Source organism: Sander vitreus, chromosome 4 (genome assembly GCF_031162955.1).
Source record: "Sander vitreus isolate 19-12246 chromosome 4, sanVit1, whole genome shotgun sequence".
In the NCBI taxonomy this organism is placed as follows: Eukaryota; Metazoa; Chordata; class Actinopteri; order Perciformes; family Percidae; genus Sander; species Sander vitreus.
In genome coordinates this window covers 29,579,944-29,602,880 of record NC_135858.1, presented here as the reverse complement: position 1 = coordinate 29,602,880, position 22,937 = coordinate 29,579,944, and the positions used below count along the sequence as shown (strand labels likewise).

At 41.6% G+C, this 22,937-nt stretch overlaps 1 protein-coding gene across 17 annotated transcripts in view; it reads left to right on the top strand.

Moving 5' to 3' along the window:
* The window catches only part of plekha6 (pleckstrin homology domain containing, family A member 6), a 101,270-nt gene that overhangs the window by 69,192 nt on the left and 9,141 nt on the right, over window positions 1–22,937 (top strand). For 7 of the 17 annotated variants that reach the window (XM_078249302.1, XM_078249297.1, XM_078249299.1 and 4 more), the window contains 17 exons: window positions 1,030–1,498; window positions 2,075–2,161; window positions 3,449–3,502; window positions 3,787–3,867; window positions 6,180–6,251; window positions 6,747–6,827; window positions 7,868–8,017; window positions 9,266–9,361; window positions 10,572–10,683; window positions 10,802–10,941; window positions 12,841–13,008; window positions 14,542–14,617; window positions 15,524–15,627; window positions 17,269–17,427; window positions 19,286–19,438; window positions 20,160–20,293; window positions 22,547–22,695. In XM_078249302.1, coding sequence (XP_078105428.1) covers window positions 1,030–1,498; window positions 2,075–2,161; window positions 3,449–3,502; window positions 3,787–3,867; window positions 6,180–6,251; window positions 6,747–6,827; window positions 7,868–8,017; window positions 9,266–9,361; window positions 10,572–10,683; window positions 10,802–10,941; window positions 12,841–13,008; window positions 14,542–14,617; window positions 15,524–15,627; window positions 17,269–17,427; window positions 19,286–19,438; window positions 20,160–20,293; window positions 22,547–22,695 — 2,285 coding nt within the window. The remainder of the gene's footprint in view (window positions 1–1,029; window positions 1,499–2,074; window positions 2,162–3,448; window positions 3,503–3,786; window positions 3,868–6,179; window positions 6,252–6,746; window positions 6,828–7,867; window positions 8,018–9,265; window positions 9,362–10,571; window positions 10,684–10,801; window positions 10,942–12,840; window positions 13,009–14,541; window positions 14,618–15,523; window positions 15,628–17,268; window positions 17,428–19,285; window positions 19,439–20,159; window positions 20,294–22,546; window positions 22,696–22,937) is intronic. The other 10 variants (XM_078249312.1, XM_078249300.1, XM_078249313.1 and 7 more) reach the window with 8 other exon arrangements.

The window sequence follows — 22,937 nt, the reverse complement described above, 5'->3', positions numbered from 1 at the left end:
TCAAAAAATAATTAATTCTTTCAACTAGCTTCTTGAAAAGGTCGGCGTTGTGCATATCCAAAAACCTGTTGATACCCAAGTCTTTCATAATGTTTCTCCTTCTGACCAAAAATGTGGGCTTTTCTTCTGGGCATGCTGGTTGGTTTGTGTACAACAACCATAACAACGGACAGAGCTGACCGTAGGCCGTAAAGTGTCACAAAATGTGGTAAAAACCCTAAATGAGACGGATATTACGAATGCGCTGGATGCATCTGGAATGTAAATGTGGTTTACCCATGTATCAGCTAATTTAAATATCTCACGTTACTGTATTGTGTGAACAGTTTACTTCATTTAATATTGTATGTGGCGTTTTCGTTTGCAGGGTGCAAATGTTCCACCAAAACAAGTTCCTTCCCGAGACTATTTAGCAGAGCCACGCTCGCTGCGTCCGGAGCTTAGAGCCTCCCAAGACCATTGTGATTGGTTTAAAGAGTGTTTTTTTTCCTCCTATGTCAGAATATGTGTGTGGTGTAGCCAGAACCAGCTCCACAGCGCTGTGGAGCTGACAATGTGAGACTAGTTTTATTGAGATCCAGAGGCTCTCCAGAGGCAAAACTAATATAGATTCTATTATATAGATAATATAGACTCATAGAGTAGAGTAGACACTTGAGGGAAAACACTGACATCTGACATAATCTTATAAATAAGGAAACTTAACCAAAATGCCTCATGTACAGTATTTGGTTAGTAAAGTGGCTTACACAGTGAGTTTACAATTTACATAATTAATAAATGTGTAATGTGTTATAGATTATAATAAAATGATCTTATCAAGGTAGCAAGAGATGTGTGTTAAAATACAGCTGGCCTCCCTGACAAATATGACATTTCATTCTTTATTTTAGCCTTGCCTTTGTTTAATAAAACCAAAAGGCTGCACATAACATTTCTACTGCTGCTGGTTTAAACACCTTCAAACCAAACTCTGTCTTCATGATTTTACATGACATTTGATAAAGTAATAATCTCCTGTCCTTGCAGCCCGTCTCGTTACTACCCAGTGAACCGGGGGGGCCCGGGTGACTACTATGGCTACCCTGGTGGCCCCCAGTATGTGGAGGAGTACGCCCTGTACCCGCCGGGGGTCCGACCCGACAGCATTTGTTCCGTCTCTACTGTGGGGGGCTACGACCGGCGCTGGACTGTGGAGGAGAAGCGCCACTCGCTGAGGGACGGACCCCATCAGCTGTACGGACCCACAATGCCCAGAGAGCAGTGGAGGCCGCAGGGCTATGGCGGAATGGAAACATCCATGAGACGTCTGTCCATCCAGCCGCGCTCCAGGTCTGTGCCCAGGTCTCCGTCCTCGTCATCCTACTCGCCCAACTTTGCCTCACCGGCCCGGTCGCCGTCTGCCCGCTTCGACCGCTTTCAAAGGGGGATGAGGGACGACGTGATCTATGCTGATCCATCCGTCTACAGCCTGCGGAGATCCCTCAGCTCGCCCAAGGTAAAACCACGAGTGTGTGTTCTTAGAATTATACAGTAGATATAAAACGTAAAACTAGGGCTGGGTACCGAACTTCGATACCTCGAATTTCCTCCTTAGTATCGAGTATTGAAAAATGCCTCGTCATTCAATACCCAATTCCAATACCTAAGGAGCAAATATCATCAGCGTCAGTGTGAGCCAATAAGCATGCAGCATTCTTCTACCAAGATCTACTCATGCTGCTAATTGGCTGTCTAACGTTACACATCGTAGAGACCAACAGGAAATTTAATGGGAGCCAGCTTGTATCAGCATGTTTTCCCTGATAATTAGACTGAATGCAGCTTTTGATTTTAGGAAAGTAAACAAAATGGAAAGGCTTTGAATTAAATCTTAAAATTAAATGACTGTAAATGACCGTGGGTAGCACAAACAGATCCTCATGAATTCAACAGGGATGAAAGAAAGAATGAGAGATTAATGTTTTAATCTGCTGTAACCATATTCATCTGACTTCCGTCTAACAACTGTCATTCATTCTTGCCTCAATTATTCCCTCCCTTCTTTCCTTATTACCTTCCCTCCCTCCTTCAGTATGACTACCCTGGTGATAGGAGGTCCTTAAGCCAAGGATTATACCACTACAACTACCCTGTATCCCCTTCCATCCACAATAAAATGGTATGTGCCTCTAATGTGCTGTAACACATCTCCATCTACTGGACAACATATAGTCATACACACAGTCCAGTCCACAGTAGTTCTGGCACTTAATGCAGTGCTACTGTATGTGTAGCTTTGCTTTGGGGTTTCTCCTGTATATCTGTACTAACCCTGCACACACCACTCTTGTCTGGACCTATTCATTCTTCTTCTCCTCTCTGCTGTCCTGTCCCTAACACGGTGCTGAGACCGCTCTTGTGTGCATATGTTTGTGAGTCTATGTGTGTGAGTGTATGTGTTTTAGTTTACACATAGGAGGTACACATTTACACGTGACTTAGGGGGCTTTACACCTGCCTCATTTAGTTCGGTTGAATCGCACTACAGTTGATTTCCCCCCTTAGTGCGGTTCATTTGGGCAGGTGTGAATGCAACAATCGCATGCGTAACCAATTAAGTGTACCGAGACCTCCTTGAAGAGGTGGTCTCTGTACTTAAACAGATGTCATGCTTCTTGCGGTCAGCGCGGCGGCGGCGGTACGGACGGCGCGCATGGTCGCCGCAAACCATCCAAGAACGGACTTCTTCTGTCCTGTAGCCAATCATCGCAATGCAGTCTGAGACGGTTAAGGCTAGAAGGAATACAGCTTGGGCAACGACAGCTAAATTTAGGCACCAAAACGACTAGTTAAGTTTAGGAAAAAGATCGCGGTTAGGGTTTTAAAATGACTATCTTGTTATTTTAGCCGAGATGTTGCGAGATTTTGGTAAAATTTGCGAGATTAAGCGCAAAAGAGCTAAATTTTGTGTAAATTCCGGCCGTAGCTCTATCCCTTCTAGCCACAACCGTCTGAGACCATGTCCGCGTTGGTACAAAATCTTGGAGGTGCACGGATCAACGCCGTCCACACCGCCCCGATCGCGCTGAGCGCAAGAAGCATTCACACGTTTTAAAGTAGTAAGACTGATGAAGCCCCAGAACAAGCTAGCAACAGAGACTTGAGATTACATTTAAGAAATAAAAGATATTTTCCATTTGTTTGTTGTTTGTTAAAAAGACCAAGAGCAGTGAATTGAGCAGCTTTTAATCAAAAACTGCCCAGACATTAACATCTAGCGGTGTTTAATTCAGTGTAAAGTGTAACAGTTGGATTATTGCTAAGGAGCTGTAGAGCTTCAGTGTGATTGGCAGATTGGCTGTGGTGCTTTGCTTTGCTGCTGTCCTACCTGAAAGCCTTCAATCTGTACAGTATGTATCTGTGTGATTTCCATGTATTTCGCTGTCGCTGCTGCTGCTTGGCTCAGGAGGACATATTAGATCTACAGCTGCAGCGCAACCTGGATTACTTAGACCAACAGGTAAGAGGATGCACACACAGTATTGTTTGCCATTACATATTTCACACGCACTGTTACCCAGTCAGTGTCGATTAAGTGCCTGAGTTTCCTTCCCCCCTTCTTTATTCCCTGTTATTGTCTCCTTTCCCATGTTTCTCCTTTCCTTCCAAAGGACACTAGCCTGTAAAATAAAAATAAAAAAACAAATATTATTAGCTTACCCCTAGCACAGTTCCAGTATTGTTCCAATCATGCTGTTCCTCAAGCTTGTTGCCTGGTGTCTGTAATCTGAGCTGAATCTTCAGGTGCTCGAGGGAAGCCACCTAATTGGCACGGTTCGCCGAATGGTGGAGCGCTCATCCTCAACAGCAAAGCTCTGTGTACAAGTAAGGGAGGAGAGAGAGCCCCGCAGGGAGGCAGGCTTCAGCCAGCAGCACTGCATCACAGCTGCTTCTCTTAGGGGTTAAGCCTTAGCTAGTCACTCTATTTTCCAGCTGGACTTTTCTTCTGAAACGCCTTTTTGACTTTGGAACTAATTAGGGAACTTCTATGCCAGTTGGCTAGTCCAGGCCAGCGGTGGAAGAAGTATTCAGATCCTCTACTTAAGTAAAAGTATTAATACCACACTGTAAAAATACTCTGTTACAACTAAAAGTCCTGCATTGAAAATGTTACTTAAGTGAAAGTATGTAAGTGTCATCAGGAAAATGTGCTTAAAGTATGAAAGTAAAAGTACTCAATGCAGAAAAATCCTCACATTTCAGAAAATGGAAACGATCCAAACAGTTCTGTGTTTAATGGTTTAATCATTTCACTTAATTTGTAAAGTAACTAGTAACTACAGCTGTCAGATGAATGTAGGTGGAGTGAAAATTTCTCTCTGAAATGTAGCGGAGTAGAAGTAGAAAGTAGCATGAAAAGAAAAGAGTCAAGTAAAGTACAAGTACCTCAACATTTGTACTGAAGTGTACAAACTTGAGTAAATGTACTTAGTTACCCTCCAGCACTGATGAATACAAGCAGTGTTTCACTGTGACTACCTGTGAAGTACCTCAACATTTGTACTTACAAATGTACTTGGTTACATTCCACCACTGGTCCAGGCTAGGCCAGTTTAGTCCTCATTCATACCTGGACAAAGGCCTGTATTGCCCACTAACTAGATATTCCTTACCAACCCAAGCCTGCCTCTCTTGTCTTCAGTCCTTGTCTCGTCTGCATGCATGTTGTCCATACTGTCACAGTCAAACAGATTCACGGTTATGTTCTTCTCCATCATTCCTTCGTACATTTGTTATCATATGTTCTGCTTCCGCTTAGATGCAAGGGTCTGTATAAATTTGAGTGAAAACATTGTATGACTGTGTGGACCGTATATGCAGAAAAGATGTGCAGTCTGCAGGTGTGAACACGTCCACCAACTGAATGTAGTATTAACAGGACTATTTGCACATCTGACCTGTTGTTCACTAATGTCTCCATTGTCCAATGTGGACAATTTCAGGTCACTTTAAAGGCCTCCAAGGCCCAAAAAAAATTCTGTCAAAGCCCCACCCAAGCCTTAACCACGGCAGCAGTTTTACACCCGAGCCTGATTAAAGACCCAAATTTCTACTGTAAAAAAACCCTGAAATATTGCTTAATCATCCCTGCGTGGAAGTTGAATGGATATCCAGAAGCTGGTGCTCACACACAGCCATACACAGCCCATACATGATACATACGGTTAAGGTCTGTATATAAAAATAAAAAACACCAGGAAATTTGCACAATCTTTTGAGAATTTACAGCCTGGCCTGAACCCAGCCCACCGCCCCCTTTCACAAACTTGTCCAATGCATTATTAGCAGTGCAGCAGAACCATGCATTATTAATTATATTTAGCGTCGCCTTGCCCGCACCTCTGGGTCGGAGAGTCAAAGCTCTAATTTGAAACCCTCTTCAGGACTCATTCAGCTCAAGTCGTCATGTCCATTAAAGTGTGTCCAACCATTTCAACATTCATCTCAACTTTCCATGGTACTGTTATAAAGATTGATTTCAGGCAACGCTGTTTTCAGCAACATTATGTTCCCATTCATCACATTCAATCAGAGATCTTGGGAGGACACATTGTAAATGTGGGTGTAACAACTGTGTTGGCGGTGTGGTAGAGGGATGCTGGGCAGGAAACAACTTCCCACTCAACTCCTTTCAGTTCTTTATAGCCCAAGATGTATCATGACACATTTCAACTCAGTTCTTCATTCTGAGACATGAACCAAGGAGCTTCTGTGACGATTACAAATGAGGCAACGTCCAAGTGTGCACTATACGTATGCCGGCACGTCATTTATATTAAACTGAAGATTGGCTTCATGGAGTTCTTCTGGCTCCATCCAACTGGTGGCAGATGTTACATGCTGTATTTTTGCAGAAACGTAGTCACCTGCCATGTGCTGCAGCAAACGTGAAAAAGCATCCAGGAAAATAATCACTTATAGCTCATTGCAAAAATAACCAATTCTTTGTTGGCAGAGAAATCATCATTTCTCATAGAAATATTGTTATTGATGACTTTCTGAATAACTGAAGCTGTACATTCCTCAGAATAAAGAACATAATTTAAACATTGAACTATGCTTTCCTCTCATTGGGCTAGTTACTGTTTGATTGAGGTTGATCATTTAGACGATTTGTTCCATGTTTGTTTTACCAGGTGCCTCCCTTCCATGATGTCTATAGCAGAGAGTTACATCCTACACTGAAGCTCAATGAGATTGAAACCAGCGTAAGAGACACTGCATGCACACAATAAACATACAAACGCACCATCGCACTCAGATGATTCACACTTTTTATGCCTCTGCGCCGGCGACAGCTGTGTCCGGAGGCATTATGTTTTCGGGTTGTCCGTCTGTCTGTCCGCGTACCATTCTCCTATATCTCAGGAACAACTTAAGGGAGTTTCTTTCAATTTGACACAAACCTTCACTTGGATTTGAGTATGAGGATTAGGATTTGGTGGTCAAGGTAATTGTGACTTCACATAACACATTTTGGCCCATAATTTCAGAATTCCTAAGCTAAACAAAACAAAAATCACACAGCTATCAGATATAGGTTTATTGTCCTGGTGTCTGTACACTTTTGGCCCTATACTGTATGCATGTATTCACGTCTCACGTGGATACATTCTTGTACTCTTTTTCTTGGTTTTATGGCTTCTCCCTGGTGTCTACAGTACAAAATATATGTGGTAAACACCCATTGTCCTGTCCGACAGAAACTCTTGGGTCGACTATGTGAGCAGAGCCAGATTCTGAAAGACCACGAGGCTGTTGTCCACCGACTGAGAATGGACAAGGTACATCACTTTTCACAGTATTATACCATGAGTTATTAGAAAGCTAACCAAATGTGTTCTGTTATAATAAAAACAATGTTATCTGTGCTTTTAACCCTTCTTACCAGAGGTTCTGTTCTGATATATACCGGCGTTTAAAGTCAATACAGTCAGGGCTTTAAATTTACTTTTTTGAGTTACCAGCCAATTAGATTTTCCACTACCCACATTGTTTCCAAGGAAAATAAACCAGATTATGAGTGCCACAGATATACATTAAAGTCTTCTCCATTTCAGCGTAGATCGTAATCGATACCACACACGCTAGGCACGTATCCAACGGTTATACGAAAGGTCACAACATAGTGTTCATGGGAAATTTAGGATTAGTACCACAAGCAGTGTTGCCAGTCTGAGATTACATTTCCAAGACCAATACAGACCAATACGGAAATAGTGCTAAAATGTTTGTGCAGCCGGCCGATTCAGATAGACGCAGTGTTATACGCTTCATTCATTGCCAGCCAAATTGGATAGTACCTTTACACGGGTGTCGCGGGTGTCATTCTAAAGCCTGGAATACAGTACAACAGGGCTGCAATGTACATAACCTTACCCAAAATGTTCAGTTTTTGTCATGAATGAAGTCTTTGGTGATTCCGTTTTACAGTCAGCTTTTTAGGCTGCCCTTTGTGTTACTGTTGTATGGGAGTTCTGTGATAACATACTTCCAATTACTATTTTTTTATGTTAACTTTTAAAATAAATGTACACTTTCAATCCAGAAACAGTGTACTAATAAAGCTGTTATATGTCCTAACACCACATATAATAATAATAATAATAATAATAATAATAATAATAATAATAATAATAATAATAATAAAACCACGAATAGCTCTTTTCCAATCGCAACTGGTATAATTAACTGGAATATGTCTTTGAGACTCAGAGTGGTGAGCTGAAATCCTTCACCTGTTATTTAATTTTAAGAATATTGGCAGGAAAGCTCGTTTCCCATCAACTCTTCCTTACTTGCTTGCCATGCTTGCTGTTCCCAGGACAGCCTAGAGGAGGCGCTGGTGGCGACTCATCAGGAGATGGAGATGTACCATAACCAGCCATTGGCCATGGACAAGCTGCGCTTCAAAAAGGAAACCTTGCAGAACCAGCTCATCAACATCAGAGGGGAGCTCTCCCAGGCCTCCAGTGTAAGACTCTGCATAACATATTCACCTTCCGTCTTTATATTGTGTGTGTGTGTGTGTGTGTGTGTGTGTGTGTGTGTGTGTGTGTGTGTGTTTTTTACAATCTTGCTTACTCTGGCCATAAATCCTATCCTTTATATCAAAATTTTTTCACACTTGAATGAATAGATGAATGACTGCCTTTATTGTCATTGCATGTTCACATACAAAATTTTCTGTCTCTCATAAGAGAAAACGGTTCACTCTGCTAAAAAACATATTCACATACTAACACATTAAGATACAAACATAGCTTTTAAAAAAAGACTAGCTGACCACGCCCAAACTTCCACTCCGTTTCCAAAAGAAAATATTAATAAATTATGCAAATATAACTGTTCATCCACACGATGTTCACCACACTTTCAAACGATGCCACGTCCATTTAAGTGACAGGAAGTGCTACTTGAAAAGCGCAAGGGGGTAAGCTTCTCCTCGGACCGCGAACCTCCTATGGCACCATTTTGACGATTTTGTCTCATATTAGCTGTTTAAGTGTAATTACTAATGTTAACATTTTAGTTAGCAATAATTAGCCTGTGCCTATGTTATCTCCTTACATATACCTACGCTCTCCGTCTCTGCAAGATTCGGAATGATTGACATTTCTCTTGGCACAGCTACCAGAAGACTTACAACTTTCAGACAGGTTGCTCACGTCACATTTACGTCGTCTCTCTCAGTTGGAGGCTGCGCAGTAACGCTCAGCGCTCACCGGAAAAGTGCTTCTAATATCCTTCACTGGTCTCCGTCCAGAGCAACGGGATCTGTTGGTCCATTCTTATATACTGTCTATGGAAAGGCGCTATCTTTAGCTATAGAGTATCTTTATAGACAGGAAAATTGTACAAAACTTGCAATACATAATTGACAATGTCACATGCTCCATGCAGGAAATAAATTCTAACTTGTGTGCATAACGTTAGACGGTCGAAAAAAAGCACAGCCGCTTCGATTGCCGCTTGTTTGGGAGCCCATAGCCTTGTCTATCTGTTGTGAATTGATAGACAATTGTCTATCAGTATGTGATAGACAAAAAAAGTTATTTTTAATCTTATCATTTATACTCAATTCATTCTGAGAGTTAAAGGGAATAATATCAGAAAGACATAACAATAAAGAAAAGAAATCAGTATACAGTATCAATATGTCCACCAAAGATGTTAGAAACATTCTCTGAGCATGACATGCATTTATTTGTACCTCTCTCAGGCTTTAACCACCACTCGTATGGAGTTTGAAGCATTGGAGGACGAGGCCAACGCCATTCATGGAGATCTATGGGAGCAGCTTAATGCAGGAGGGCAGGTAAAGGGTCACACTGGCATTCTCCCTGTTCATCTTTAAAGCCCAGCTGTAATTGATATGGGAAATGGAAAGCTTGTTTCCAAATGGAGTTGGAGTTAATGTATACTGCAAGAAACCTATAAGCCTAAGAAACCTATAGAGAAACGTATTTATATAAGAACTACAATTAGGACATAGTTCTTCACCATTTGCTTTCAAAAACTCATGACATAATCAGCCTTATCAGTGAGAAAATAAATCTCCTTCCTAACTTTTAAGCATAATAGCTAACATTTACTCTTTTCCCCAGATGTTGTACATCATATATGCTCAGGATCTCATTCTCTTTAATCTAGAGACCCCCAGATCTTGTGTTTCCTAACAGTGTAATGACGTACTGTGGCTTGGTACATACATTCTCTGTCTGAAGTGAATATAGGACAGGAAAGCAAGGTCAGCAGTACTCTTTGACTGTGTTGGATCATTGGGTCCACCATTAGATAATTCTGTTTACCTAATGTTAAATTGAAATTGTAGTAAAGACTCAAAGGTTTTCAGTTATAACAAAGGGGTCAGGGTGAATACAAAAAAAAAAATCTAAATAAATACATGTACTGGAACACCCCCAGTTTAAAATAATGCACAAGAAATATAAAATTATTAATTTTGTAATATACCTCTGGTTTGAATATTTCTTTCAATGGTTAGTTTTAGTTTTAATGAATGTAAGTAGTACTGTAGATACAGTATAAGTGATATTGTCATGAGGTTTGGAAAAAGCAACTTATACTTATATATATATATATATACTTATATATATATATATATATATACTTATATATATATATATATATATATATATATAAGCTTAAAGGGGCATTCAGCCCATATAATATACATATATTATATATACCTTTCATGGTATCCAGCCCTGTGAATATCTTCTGTTTTATTTGTCCTGGTTATCAGATATCTGTCTCTAAGATTTCTGCCTACACCACAATAGACATGAATGAAATCTGGTTTGTGGTGCTTACAGAATTGAAAAGTTCCATTTAGGTAGTTCAACAGCGAATGTCTTACCAGAAACAATGTCCCTGTTACTCTGGATAATCCTAATATATAAACCATACACCTAACGTTCAACAGTTTTCATAGGGACTGTTGCTTCAATTAAAAGTACTTCACATTCCCTCTCTCATATGACTTTGTCTGTACTGGCTTTTTGCAGAGTGAACTGGTCCGTAGGCACATCCAGAAAGAGTTTTGGAGAGTCCAGGATGTATTAGAGGGACTGCATAAGAATAACTCATCCAGAGGCACTGACACAGCCAAGCACAGAGGTAACAAGCACACTGGTGCTGGAAATTAGTAGTAGTGGAAATACCAGCGTCTCCATCATGTATATTCTAATGGCTCTATCCCTGCCACCCCCCAACCCCCTCTCTTTCTCTTGCACAGTGGCCAGCGGTGCATCGGGCTCCTTTAGCACCAATAGTCCAGCCAGTCCCCTGAGCTCCGTAAGCCTCACCAGCCCGCTCAGCCCCTTCTCCCCAGTGCCTGGCTCCCAGGCCTCCCCCAACAAACAGCTGGGCCCGGAGGTAAGCACCGGACACATCCAGCTAGGCACCAACCCCAATCCAAAACCTGGCACAAGCCCATGCTCCAACTCCAGAACCAACCCTGAAGTGCGTAGAAAATCAAGCCCTAAACCCCGTCCCAAGTCATGTATAGTGCCTCATTTCAAAACCAACCCTAAGCCTAGGTGTAGACCCAGAAGTTACATGGAACCTGACACAAGCCTGCATGCAGAAAACACAAATTACTATGGCTGTGAAACCCACAAACTCACCTTTCCTCAGTTCTCCCTACCTTTCCCAAACCCTGGGGAGTCCTTGAGTAGATTGGACCCTGTGATAGAGGAAACAGACCAAAACTTCAACTGCAGAATCAACTCAAACGTTGACCAACCTATGAATCCTGCCAAAGCCAGAGCAGAACAGATCAGTTTTCTCCAAGTCCAATGCCAGGACTCCAAATATACCAACAAGCATACAGACACAGTCCAAACCCTAACTTCTGACATTCAGGAAGTTAGTTGGTTGAACTCAAATGTTTGCAGCCAAGAAGTCAAGATTGGCCTAAGAAAAGATGTCTATCCAGAAAACCACCCATATCACTTCTCTGCAGAATACCATGGTGGCCTAAGAAACCTGTCGTCCAACCAACACTTTTCTATGCCTGAATCAGAGTTCCTGCTTGTCCAGGACTCCTGTCAGACTGATGTTTTATCCTTGCGCTACAGCCCAGACCTTTTCACATCTTCAGCTCCTTGTTTTGGAGGTGCTTGCCATGAAAGCCAACTCCATCAGCAGCTAGCATCTAGGTCATCATGCCATGCTGGTGCACGTGCTAGGCCCCTTACTTACCCCAACAATCAAGGGGGACTTAACATTAATCCAGCCGTAACACAGTCTGACTCACCCAGTAATCACTCAGGTAAAGTGTTCATGCAGACCAATCTTTAAAGAATAGGGTATCCATAGTTGATTCTGATTATTCCATATTCAGTCTGTTGAGATTCGTAATATTGTAAATACAGTGACAATATTTCCCACCAAATCATAAACATTTTTTGTTGCCATTATTATAGGTCATCATGGCATCATGTTTGTCCCCTTTAGTAAAGCCATTGGTGCTGTAATTGCCTTTATCCAACCTTTCAGTTGTCAGAGCACATTCTTTAACTGCTCTACAGGGATCTCATGGAATGCAAAAATTTGCATGCATCTCTGATGCACCGTTGTGCTCCGGTCTGATTCACATAAAGATTTGGGGGATTTAATGTCATGGGTCTTGAGATGGAAACCATAACATATGGCCAGAATAGAGTAAGTTTAGGGTTCACTTGTGCTGTTATGTAAAAACATGGAAGAGGCATGTTCTCTCATTGATGTCAATCTTCACAAAACTCTCCATGGTATGAAAAATGAATCCAATCTGTTCACAAGATTCATGTTCAGAGTTCTCTGTCAACTAAATAAAATATAGAAATATATATGAGTTGAACATTTAAATTAGTTGACTTTGGTTTGGTTTGGTTACTTAAGGCGGTACTTGAGCCTGATACAAGTTACGTGTTGGACTATGAGCTGCAGTAAAAGCTTTCCGTTTCAACTCCAATTCCAAAGATGGACCCTAAATGTTTCTTAGCAATACACTCGTCGTTAAAAATATTCTAGGTGAGAAATAGCTTGTTAACTGTTTATGGTGTTAAACTGTCAGGTATTTCATTGGCCACCTGTGGATTTCCATGTCTAACTCCTTAACTTAAGATAAAGACCCCATTCCAAAAGAATCATTCTCATGAGTCCTTTCTGCTCTGCACTTGCCTGGCTTTTTATCACTCCTCCTGATGTGCAGCACTCTCTCTTCCACCTATCCTTTCTCTCCCTTCCTTCCTTCCTCCCTCCCTCCCTCCTGCCCTTATGGTGATCTAGGAAAGTGTTCCCCCAAGGCCTCCCCTCCCCAAGTCCTATTACCCATTGGAGCCCTCCCATACCTTCCCTCCCTCCGTCCCTCCCCTGCCCTTTGACAGCGCCACCTGGCTACGCAGCTTGGGCATCGATGACGGTTACCTTGATGGTGAAGATTCTCACATCAGAAAGGTATTTGGGTGTTTCTGCCCCTGTCCTGCCCTCGCTTCACCCAGTCCTAACTGTTGTCCAATGCCATCATTTAAAAACATTACTCTTAACCTCAACCAACATATACCATTCATCCCTCCATGTTACAAGTGTTATTCCTTCTTCCAAACCTCCATTTGTTCAAGCACTCCCCCCATTGCCTCTGATGATCCCTCTGTATCTCCATATCAGCCTCTATTTGAGCTTCCAAAGCACTTGTTCCATACGTGGTTGCTCCCCCTTGGCTCTTTTTAATGCATCTGCCACTAAAAGCCATGTCAGCTGCATGCTGTAACAGGGAGTTTACTTTTTTATTGCTCAACATCTTACATTTTAGTTTAAAAATGCACTGCAGGTGCTTTGGTACGAAGGCCCTCTCATGCCAAGGACGAGGAGCACTTAGCACTTGATTGTATGAATCCCGGTGTGGAGTTCTCTACATACACAGATCCTCTGTCCAACTCTACATGTGCTTATTTGTGTAGTGGCTGGTAGTGATGTAGTCATTCTAGTTGGCAGATGGTCACACCAGGAAGCAGCACAGTGAAAGTCACTAGGAGAGTCACAATTTCAATTTTAAATGAACTTTTGATTTCAACTATTGAAATCAGAAGCAGGATTCCCCCAGTATTTCTTTTTTATCTCGCCACCCCCACCTACTTGCGCGCCCGAAGAAAAAAACAACAGACACAGCATAGCTTTCTAGCAGGTAGCATGCAGCTAAAAGACACAGGGTAACATTAGCTTACTGCTAGCCAGCAGCTTGACTTTTTCAGACACCATGACCACTGCCAGAGTCCAAGTAGCGAAGAAACCATACTGGAAAATCCTCCTGCTTCCCTGAAGTCACCGGTGTGACATTTTGTCTTCCCCGTGAGTGAGTTATGTATACAAACAACGAAGGTAAAGCGTGTGCGCTCCGACGAGGCTTCATTGTGCATTCATGTGCATGTTGTTAAAATAATGGTGCATTCAATTGTGCCACTAAAAAAAAAAAATCAATGAAATGAGAGAAACTCAAACTGTTGTTGCAAAGTACCCTTCTGCTATCTAGTGGCTCTCATCATGGCATTGTTGAAAAAAACTTTCAAATCGAAAATGTTATCAAATCGTGACCTTAAAATCCAAAATCAAATCGTGGATTTGGAGAATCATGACACCCCTAGTAACCACAGTTAATTCAAGGCAAAGCATTTGCACCATCCAGTCCTGTCCCATGACTGGCCACAAACCATGTTGCATCTCTTCTGTGGAGCAGTTTATACTTGTTCCGTCAAGATCACCACTGTCAAGATGGTTTGCAGAAACAGATCATTTCAGTGTGAAATTTCACTGTCATTCATGCTGGTGTGATCAGGCCTTTACTGTGTCTGCCATGACAAGTATGCCAGGCGTTTTAACATAATGCTCTCACCACTATACTGTTTAATCAGCAGCTTTGGATGTGTACTGGAATTTTTTCACATTAGGGTTTAACATGTACATGACAAATAATATCAGTGTTCTGCCTTGCAGCCCAAATTTGGAGAACACAACAACATCAGTGACGTGCAGGACCAGGTCCAGGACAGACAATCCACCATTAATAAAGGTACAGCATGGGGCCAGTATTGTAGCAAAACTATTTTCAAATGTGTGTGGAGAGTTGTGCAACTGTTTCTCGATCTGTGTGTGCGTAATCAGATTTGTAAATGTGTAAAAATAAAAACTTTGTGTATTGTGTATTGAGATTTGTAATCGTGTGGACAAAACTGTAAATGTGTACATAGGGCTGTGAATGTGTAGACAAATCTATAAATGCCTACATAGATCTGTAAATGTGTACATATATCTGTAAATGCATAGACAAATCTGTAAATGTTAATACATTTGTACATGTTAAATGTTTGTACACATTAACAGTTTTTTGTATTTGTTTACAGATTTTTTTACACATTTACACATCAAATTACGCACACACGGATTATTTTACACATTTGATGATTCCTATACACATTCACAAATATCAGTACACATTAAGAGATTCTTTTACACATTTTTAAATCTGATTACGCACACACACACACACACACACACACACACACACACACACACACACACACACACACACACACACACACACACACACACACAGATTGAGATACAGTTGCATTCTAGTTTTGCTAGAATAATGGCCCCATACCATGTAATAATGCTACTGATCCTTTCTCAGCTGATGATGAAGATCTAGCAATTACCTCTTAGGCTGTTACACAGAACCTCATGGAGCATGCTATTACACTTCCTTCTACTGACAATTGTAAATTGAGATGAAAGAGATGAAAGAAAACCCATAATCCAGTTCAGAATTCAGTCTTTTGAGGGATGACTGTATCATTGAATCAAGTGAAGCTGACATGATATGCATACATTGCTGTATATTGTTAGCTTTAATAAGCTTTAATAGCTCCCTCTTCTTTCCCATGGTTTTGAACTTATCTGTTGTGCCCCTTGCCAGTTGGCATTGTCCCTCCTAGAACGAAGTCCCCCACCGACGAATCGCACAGCAGCTCTACTAGAGTTTCCCGCCATAATGGCAGAGGGCCTAATGGAATCTCTAGGGTATGTCAACCTAAACTGCATGTAAATACTATCCAAATGTCTTTCTTAACCCTTCTATTTCTGTTAAGGGCAATTTGACCAATTTCAGTTTATGTGAAAAATACTTCATGAAATTGTATGACTTTTTTAAATTGATTGATTGTTTTTTATTGACAATATATTAACAATCAGCATACTGTAAAAGAAGAAAATGGAAACAAATCCGATACAAAGATGAAGACAAAACACAAAGATAAATAAATCATTCCATTAAAGAACAAAAAAAAGGATGAGTTTGAGTAGGACCAGGCAGAAGCATAATGCTTATATCGTCCTGCCCTTACCGTGGGCCGAGCAATACTGGCCTCATTCCTCATTTAGGGTCACAACTGCAGTGCACGTTCGGTTTGGAACAGGCCGATTGCTTGGCCTCCTTTATCGCGGTTTTCTCCAAAATCATTGTACCCCAAAATAAGAGAGGTACCCAAAGCAACCCAACTGTATACTACTGACTTACTGTGTACTTATACTTCAGACGAAAACATTGTATTGCAACATTTACCTGACAGAGAAATGTTATTGTTTACTTTGCAGATTCAGATTTTACTTAAAAACCATAACAATTAAAATATGATGCATTGTTATTCATTAAACTATCCAGCATTAAATTAGAGTTGAAAGTTCCACCTTGAACAGACGTTAAATAAATGTAAGTATGGGTGGGTGGGAGACCCGGGTTCGATTCCCACTGCGATACATCAACCAATGGGTCCCTGAGCAAGACACTTAACCCCTAGTTGCTCCAGACGTGTGCAACCTCTGATATATAGCAATTGTAAGTCACTTTTCAGTCAGCTAAATGACATGTAATGTAATATAATGTAAAAAGTACATTGTGCTGATATATAATGCCTTTACTCTGCACTTTAAGTAAACATTTGAAATCTGGACTGTGAGGTATTAATATATATATATATATATATATATTTCTATTAATAGTTAAGAGTTTTGCTAAAACATTTTGAGTACTTCTTCTACCACTGCCAATACCAACATGCCCAGATAGAGAAATGGTGAAAAGTAAAGCAAGACGCTGTGTGCCTGGGCCCCAAAAAAAGGATTTTATTATATTTAATATGTCAGTTCATCTAGTCTTAGTTTTTTCAATTTAATCATACTGATTTCACATAAGATTTTATCTAATACATCTCATCATTATCAGATAAAAAACACAGGTGCTTTCTGACAATGTTATCCTCACTTCACAACTGACTTCAGCAGTTTAGATAACATTAACTCAGCTGTCCTGCTGTTATTACAGACAAGTGAACTAACCACAGACAAATGCCTCATTCATGGATTCATGCTTCTGCAGAATTATGTATGAAACTGCCAATTAGATTATTGTACTTATTAATTGAAGGTGCTGAAGGGCAGTTCCGGATTGTTTTGCATTTTGCCCGAGTCCTCTCAGTGATGTGCGATTCAGTCGCACCCATCCGTCTCGTTGCGAGAGCCAATCTGCAAAAATTAGCTCTTTCTCTCAGTCCAACTCAGTTGTTGCTGTCTATCTAAGTTGTATTGTATGGCCATTGTATTGGCACCACTAAGTTAAGTAAGTAAGTAAGTAAATTGTGTTCCTACGCCACATCTTTGTCACAGGAGCGGCCGAAGAGCGCCGTGTTTCCCGCGGAGCTGAAGTCGAAGATGAGCGTGCAGGAGCAGAATGAGCGAATTCGACGCAACCAGAGCAGCTCTGTGAGGGACAAGAGGCGGAGTCTAAACCTCTCAGGTGGCCAGTCTCCATCCAACTACAAAGTGGTATGATCAACCATGTGATGGTCCTTGTCAAACATTATAACACAGAGTAATAGTAGAGTAAAATCTAGTCTTGCATTGCCAGACCTTCCTCCACAGGACAGGAGGGTCTGGCTGGATGGGAGAAAAACATGCTCTGGTTTATTGGCAACAATCGTCATGGGCGACACTAAGCGCTGGACGCAGGTACAGTGCCTCTGCAAAATAGTCTTGAGAAGGAACTTGTTTTGGTGGAATATGTGCCTGTAGGGAGGCAAGCATTGGAATTAAAATGGCTGTCGAGTGTTTGTTGAGAATTTTAATCAAAAAAATAGATAAATATAATTTGATTGTCGGTTCTAGCTCAGGATATTTCCCGAATCGACCGGAGTTTAGAATGCCAACATAAAGAAAGCGGAAGGTGAGGGACATCCAGCCGAAAATGAGGGACATCCGGCGGAACTTCCGGCGGCACCGGAACTATCAAGTAAAAAGTAAAACCTAACAATGTGTTTATACTCTCAGCTACTTTATCTGTCAGATGAAAGTTGTAGAGAACTGGGAAGCTTTGTGCACATTAAAAACTTGCAAGGTAGAACTACTGTTCATGAAACTATCATTTTGTCAGAGAAACTTGATATACATGTATAATTTTAAAAGTGGAAATTGATTAAGAAATAGATTAAGCCTCAATAACACCTACTTACATTCCAGGACATTGTTGCTGTAAGTCAAAGACAAGGTAAATGTATTTTGTTTGGAAGTGTAAAGCCAGTGAGGGATTGCATTCTTTTCAAAAAAAAAATAAAATAGGGGATTCTGTGCATGTTTGTTGCTCTGATTGATTGTAGGGCTATCCAATTGTGACCAGACATTTTGGTCAACGCGATTAATAGGAACCTTAGGAAATGAACAAAGGTGTCCAGAGTAATTTGCATTTGCGATTAGGTGTGCCAGGCTAACGCATAGCAGCAATCCCTACCCAACACAATTGTTTTAAAAAAATGTTTTACATTGATCATTAATGAACGCCCGTTACATTCATGCTACTGCCAAATGAGTTGATACAAAGCTAATTAAGAGGTGAATTATACTGGCCGTTCCCAACCTGGCGTGACGTCAAAATGACGTAGATCTTGCCGGCGCGCCCGGATTTATAGTGCACAAGCCGAGGTCGCGCACCACTCTTTTTTTCACCACTCTGTTTCAGCGACAAAGCTGAAACAGGAAGCATGAACAAGCTCCTGGGCAACTGGATGCCAGGACTCTCAGAGTGACTGCAAGTCTCTCTTGTAAATTTACTGAGTTAAGATGAGTTCTTTTATGGTGAATGAAAGGCTTGATCTGACCAAGTAGGTCTTCAAATCAAATCGAAGCATTGACGTCAATGCTGCTGCCAGTTCTGCCATTGTTTATATTTTTCTTCTTCTTCTAGTCCGTAGAAAGAGCAAAGTAAGTAGCCTTTCCTCATTAGCGCCACCTATGTTCAGGAAAAGACTGCAACTAGTGTCGCGACCACCAGCGCGGGCATAAATAGTTACAGAGATTTCATGACGTCACATATGCGCATGGCAGCTGGGCTGCGGTTACTGTAAAACACGCTTAAGACTTTCAGCGTGGAGGAGGGGTGGGGGGGGGGGTGGTGCGTGATCACGGAAAGCTTGTATCATGTGGACGCGCCGACGAGTTTTGTTGTCGTTACTTAGAATTCCTCATGGGGGAGACAGAAACTACGCACTGTAGCTTTAAGATTACAGATGATTTGATTGTATCTGTATTTGTGTGTGTGTGTGTGTGTGTGTGTGTGTGTGTGTGTGTGTGTGTGTGTGTGTGTGTGTGTGTGTGTGTGTGTGTGTGTGTGTGTGTGTGTGTGTGGGGACAGATCCGTAGGCGGCTGACAGCTCACGAGATTGACATCAAAGACCTGGAGGCGGCGGTTCGAGGCCCAGGGCAGGAGTCACCTCGACAAGAGATTGCTCGCCTGAGACGGTTAAAGGCTGAACCAGAACCCTACGACCTGAACCTCAGCAGAGAGGTGAGATCAGCCAGCTGATGCATCGCTCGCACAGTCACTCTTCCTCTCATTCTGTCCATGGCCAGTGAGGCCAAGTAAGCACACAGAAGTATCTGCGCTCAGTAAAGGTCACAGATTTACGAAGCTTCTAAAGGGACATTAGGGGATTTGTTTTTTCTTGTGCGCACAAGATACTTTCTGGTATAAACCAATCTGAGTAGCAGTCAGAATGGCAGCCAAGGAGGTTTTCATCTAACTGAAAATGTAACGAATTGTACCTGACAGTGTCGTCAAAAAACTTTAAAGATGATAAGGCAACTGTTAACCAATTTCATGCTGTGAATGTGAAATATTAACTTTAGCCACATAACGTTAGCAGTACTAGCATAATTTTGCTAGTCTTAAATTGGTTTCTCGTGAGTACAAGATACTTTCACGTGCTAACGAGAACGTTTCTAGAGGTGGATATATGCACCATTACACCTCTGCTGTACACTAAGAAAAACATGACGAAAACTCATCTCAAAACTCAAAACTAAATCTTGTCAAAAATTCACTAAACCTTAACTAAAGTAACTTCTCCTCCTAATAAAAGGACAAACACGCCATATCCTGATAAAAAGTCGCCTAGCTCACTGTTTCCATTCTATGAAAGACATTTTATATTGGTGTATCAGTGTATTTGTGTGCATGTAGGCCATATGTGGGTGGATCTATATTTATGTAGGTGCATTTGTTCCAGCTGATGACTCCGGACAAGGTTCTGATCCCGGAGCGCTACCTGGACGTGGAGGACAACACTCCTCTCAGCCCTGAGGAACAGAAGGAGAAGCAGAAGAAACTGGAGCGGATCAAGACCCTCATTGCCAAATCGAAGTGGGTCACTTTTCTAGGCACCTCACATATGTTTAAACCCATACCTATTGGTCCAATAAAGCATGCCCTTAATGCTCCTTCCTTTACAACAAAACATGCTGAAACTGTACCTTGCACGTCACTGGTGATGAAGGCATATGTCACCCACTGCAACAGTGGGGCTCTCTTACGTTCACAACTCTTAACCTTTTGAAATAAACATAACATCACAATACATAAATACAGTGGTGTGAAAAAGTGTTTGCCCCCTTCCTCATTTCCTGTTCCTTTGCATGTTTGTCACACTTAAGTGTTTCGAACATCAAACCAATTTAAACAATAGTCAAGGACAACACAAGTAAACACAAAATGCAATTTGTAAATGAAGGTGTTAATTATTAAAGGTGAAAAAAAATCCAAACCATCATGGCCCTGTGTGAAAAAAGTGATTGCCCCCTAAACCTAATAACTGGTTGGGCCACCCTTAGCAGCAACAACTGCAACCAAGCGTTTGCGATAACGTGCAATGAGGCTTTTACAGCGTCCTGGAGGAATTTTGGCCCACTCATCTTTGCAGAATTGTCCTAATTCAGTTACATTAGAGGGTTTTTCGAGCATGAACGGCCTTTTTAAGGTCATACCACAACATCTCAATAGGATTCAGGTCAGGACTTTGGCTGAGGCCACTCCAAAGTCTTCATTTAGTTTTTCTTCAGCCATTCGGTGGTGGACTTGCTGGTGTGTTTAGGATCATTGTCCTGCTGCAGAACCCAAGTTCGTTTCAGCTTGAGTACACGAACAGATGGTCGGACATTCTCCTTCAGGATCTCTTGGTAGACAGCAGAATTCATAGTTCCTTTTATCACGGCAAGTCTTCCAGGTCCTGAAGCAGCAAAACAGCCCCAGACCATCACACTACCACCACCATATTTTACAGTTGGTATAATGTTCTTTTATGAAATGCAGTGTTCCTTCTACGCCAGATATACTTGGACACACACCTTCCAAAGAGTTCCACTTTTGTCTCATCGGTCCACAGAATGTTGTCCCAAAAGTCTTGGGGATCATCAAGATGTGTTCTGGAGAAATTGAGACAAGCTTTGATGTTCTTTTTGCTCAGCAGTGGTTTTCTCCTTGGAACTCTGCCATGCAGGCCATTTTTGCCCAGTCTTTTCCTGATGGTGGAGGCATGAACGCTGACCTTAACTGAGGCAAGTGAGGCCTGCAGTTCTTTGGACGTTGTTGTGGGGTCTTTTGTGACCTCTTGGATGAGTCGTCGCTGCGCTCTTGGGGTAATTTTGGGCGGCCGGCCACTCCTGGGAAGGTTCACCACTGTTCCATGTCTTCGCCATTTGTGGATAATGGCTCTCACTGTGGTTCGCTGGATTCCCAAAGCTTTGGAAATGGCTTTATAACCCTTTCCAGACTGATAGATCTCAATTACTTTCTTTCTCAATTGTTCCTGAATTTCTTTGGGTCTCGGCATGATGTGTAGCTTTTAAGGATCTTCTGGTGGACCTTACTGTGTCAAGCAGCTCCTATTTAAGTGATGCCTTGATTGTGAACAGGTGTGGCAATAATCAGGCCTGGGTGTGGCTAGAGAAATTGAACTCAGGTGTGGACAACCACAGTTATAGTATGTTTTAACAAGGGGGGCAATCACTTTTTCACACAGGGCCATGATGGTTTGGATTTTTTTTCTCCTTTAATAATAAACACCTTCATTTACAAATTGCATTTTGTGTTTACTTGTGTTGTCCTTGACTTTTTGTTTAAATTGGTTTGATGTTCGAAACACTTAAGTGTGACAAACATGCAAAGGAACAGGAAATGAGGAAGGGGGCAAACACTTTTTCACACCACTGTATTTGTAGAGATAAAACATTTCATTTTAAATGTTTTAATTGAAAGTTTTGATTCAAAATTAAAAAAGCAACAGCTAAAGATTGATTGTGACAGTGAAGTTTAACATTATTTCATATATATTTGCTTCCATTACCTTTTAAATTGCTGAAGAACCAAGAAGAGTTGTCCACTTTCTTCATTAATGCTCATTTTAGCATTTTAGAACCACTTTCTTGCTTGATACAACTCTTACGGTATACATATTAATAATAGAGTATACACAATGTCTTTATATGCAGATGATATTGTATTATATTTGTCAGATGTAGCGTTTTCATAATCTATGACTAACAAATCCTCCATCCTCTTCCTCCTGTTTCTTCTTCTGTCTTTGCGTCTCCTTTCATCCGCCCACTGTTCCACCCACAGCCTGCAGAACATGGTTCCTGTGCTGGACGGCCCTGTGGATGGTGGGGCTCCAGTCAGCTCCCAGCAGCAGTTGGAGGAGCAGGAGAAGCGTATTGAGATCTCCTGTGCTCTGGCTGCCGAGGCCTCTCGTCGCAGCCGCCTTCTCTCCGGTGAGGACTCTCTGCACATGGCTGCCACAGACACCATCGCCACGACACTAACCCTTTCTCACTAAGTGCTCACCATGACACAAGCCACAGTCCTCCCTCCCACACTACCTCGTGCACATTTCTGCACGTACCTCCTCAATTCATCCAACTCACATCTGAAAACTAACTCCTCATGTGTCATTTTGGATCCAGATTTTGCCAAGGTGCAGCAAACTGAAAATGCAAAAACATTTCTCATTTAT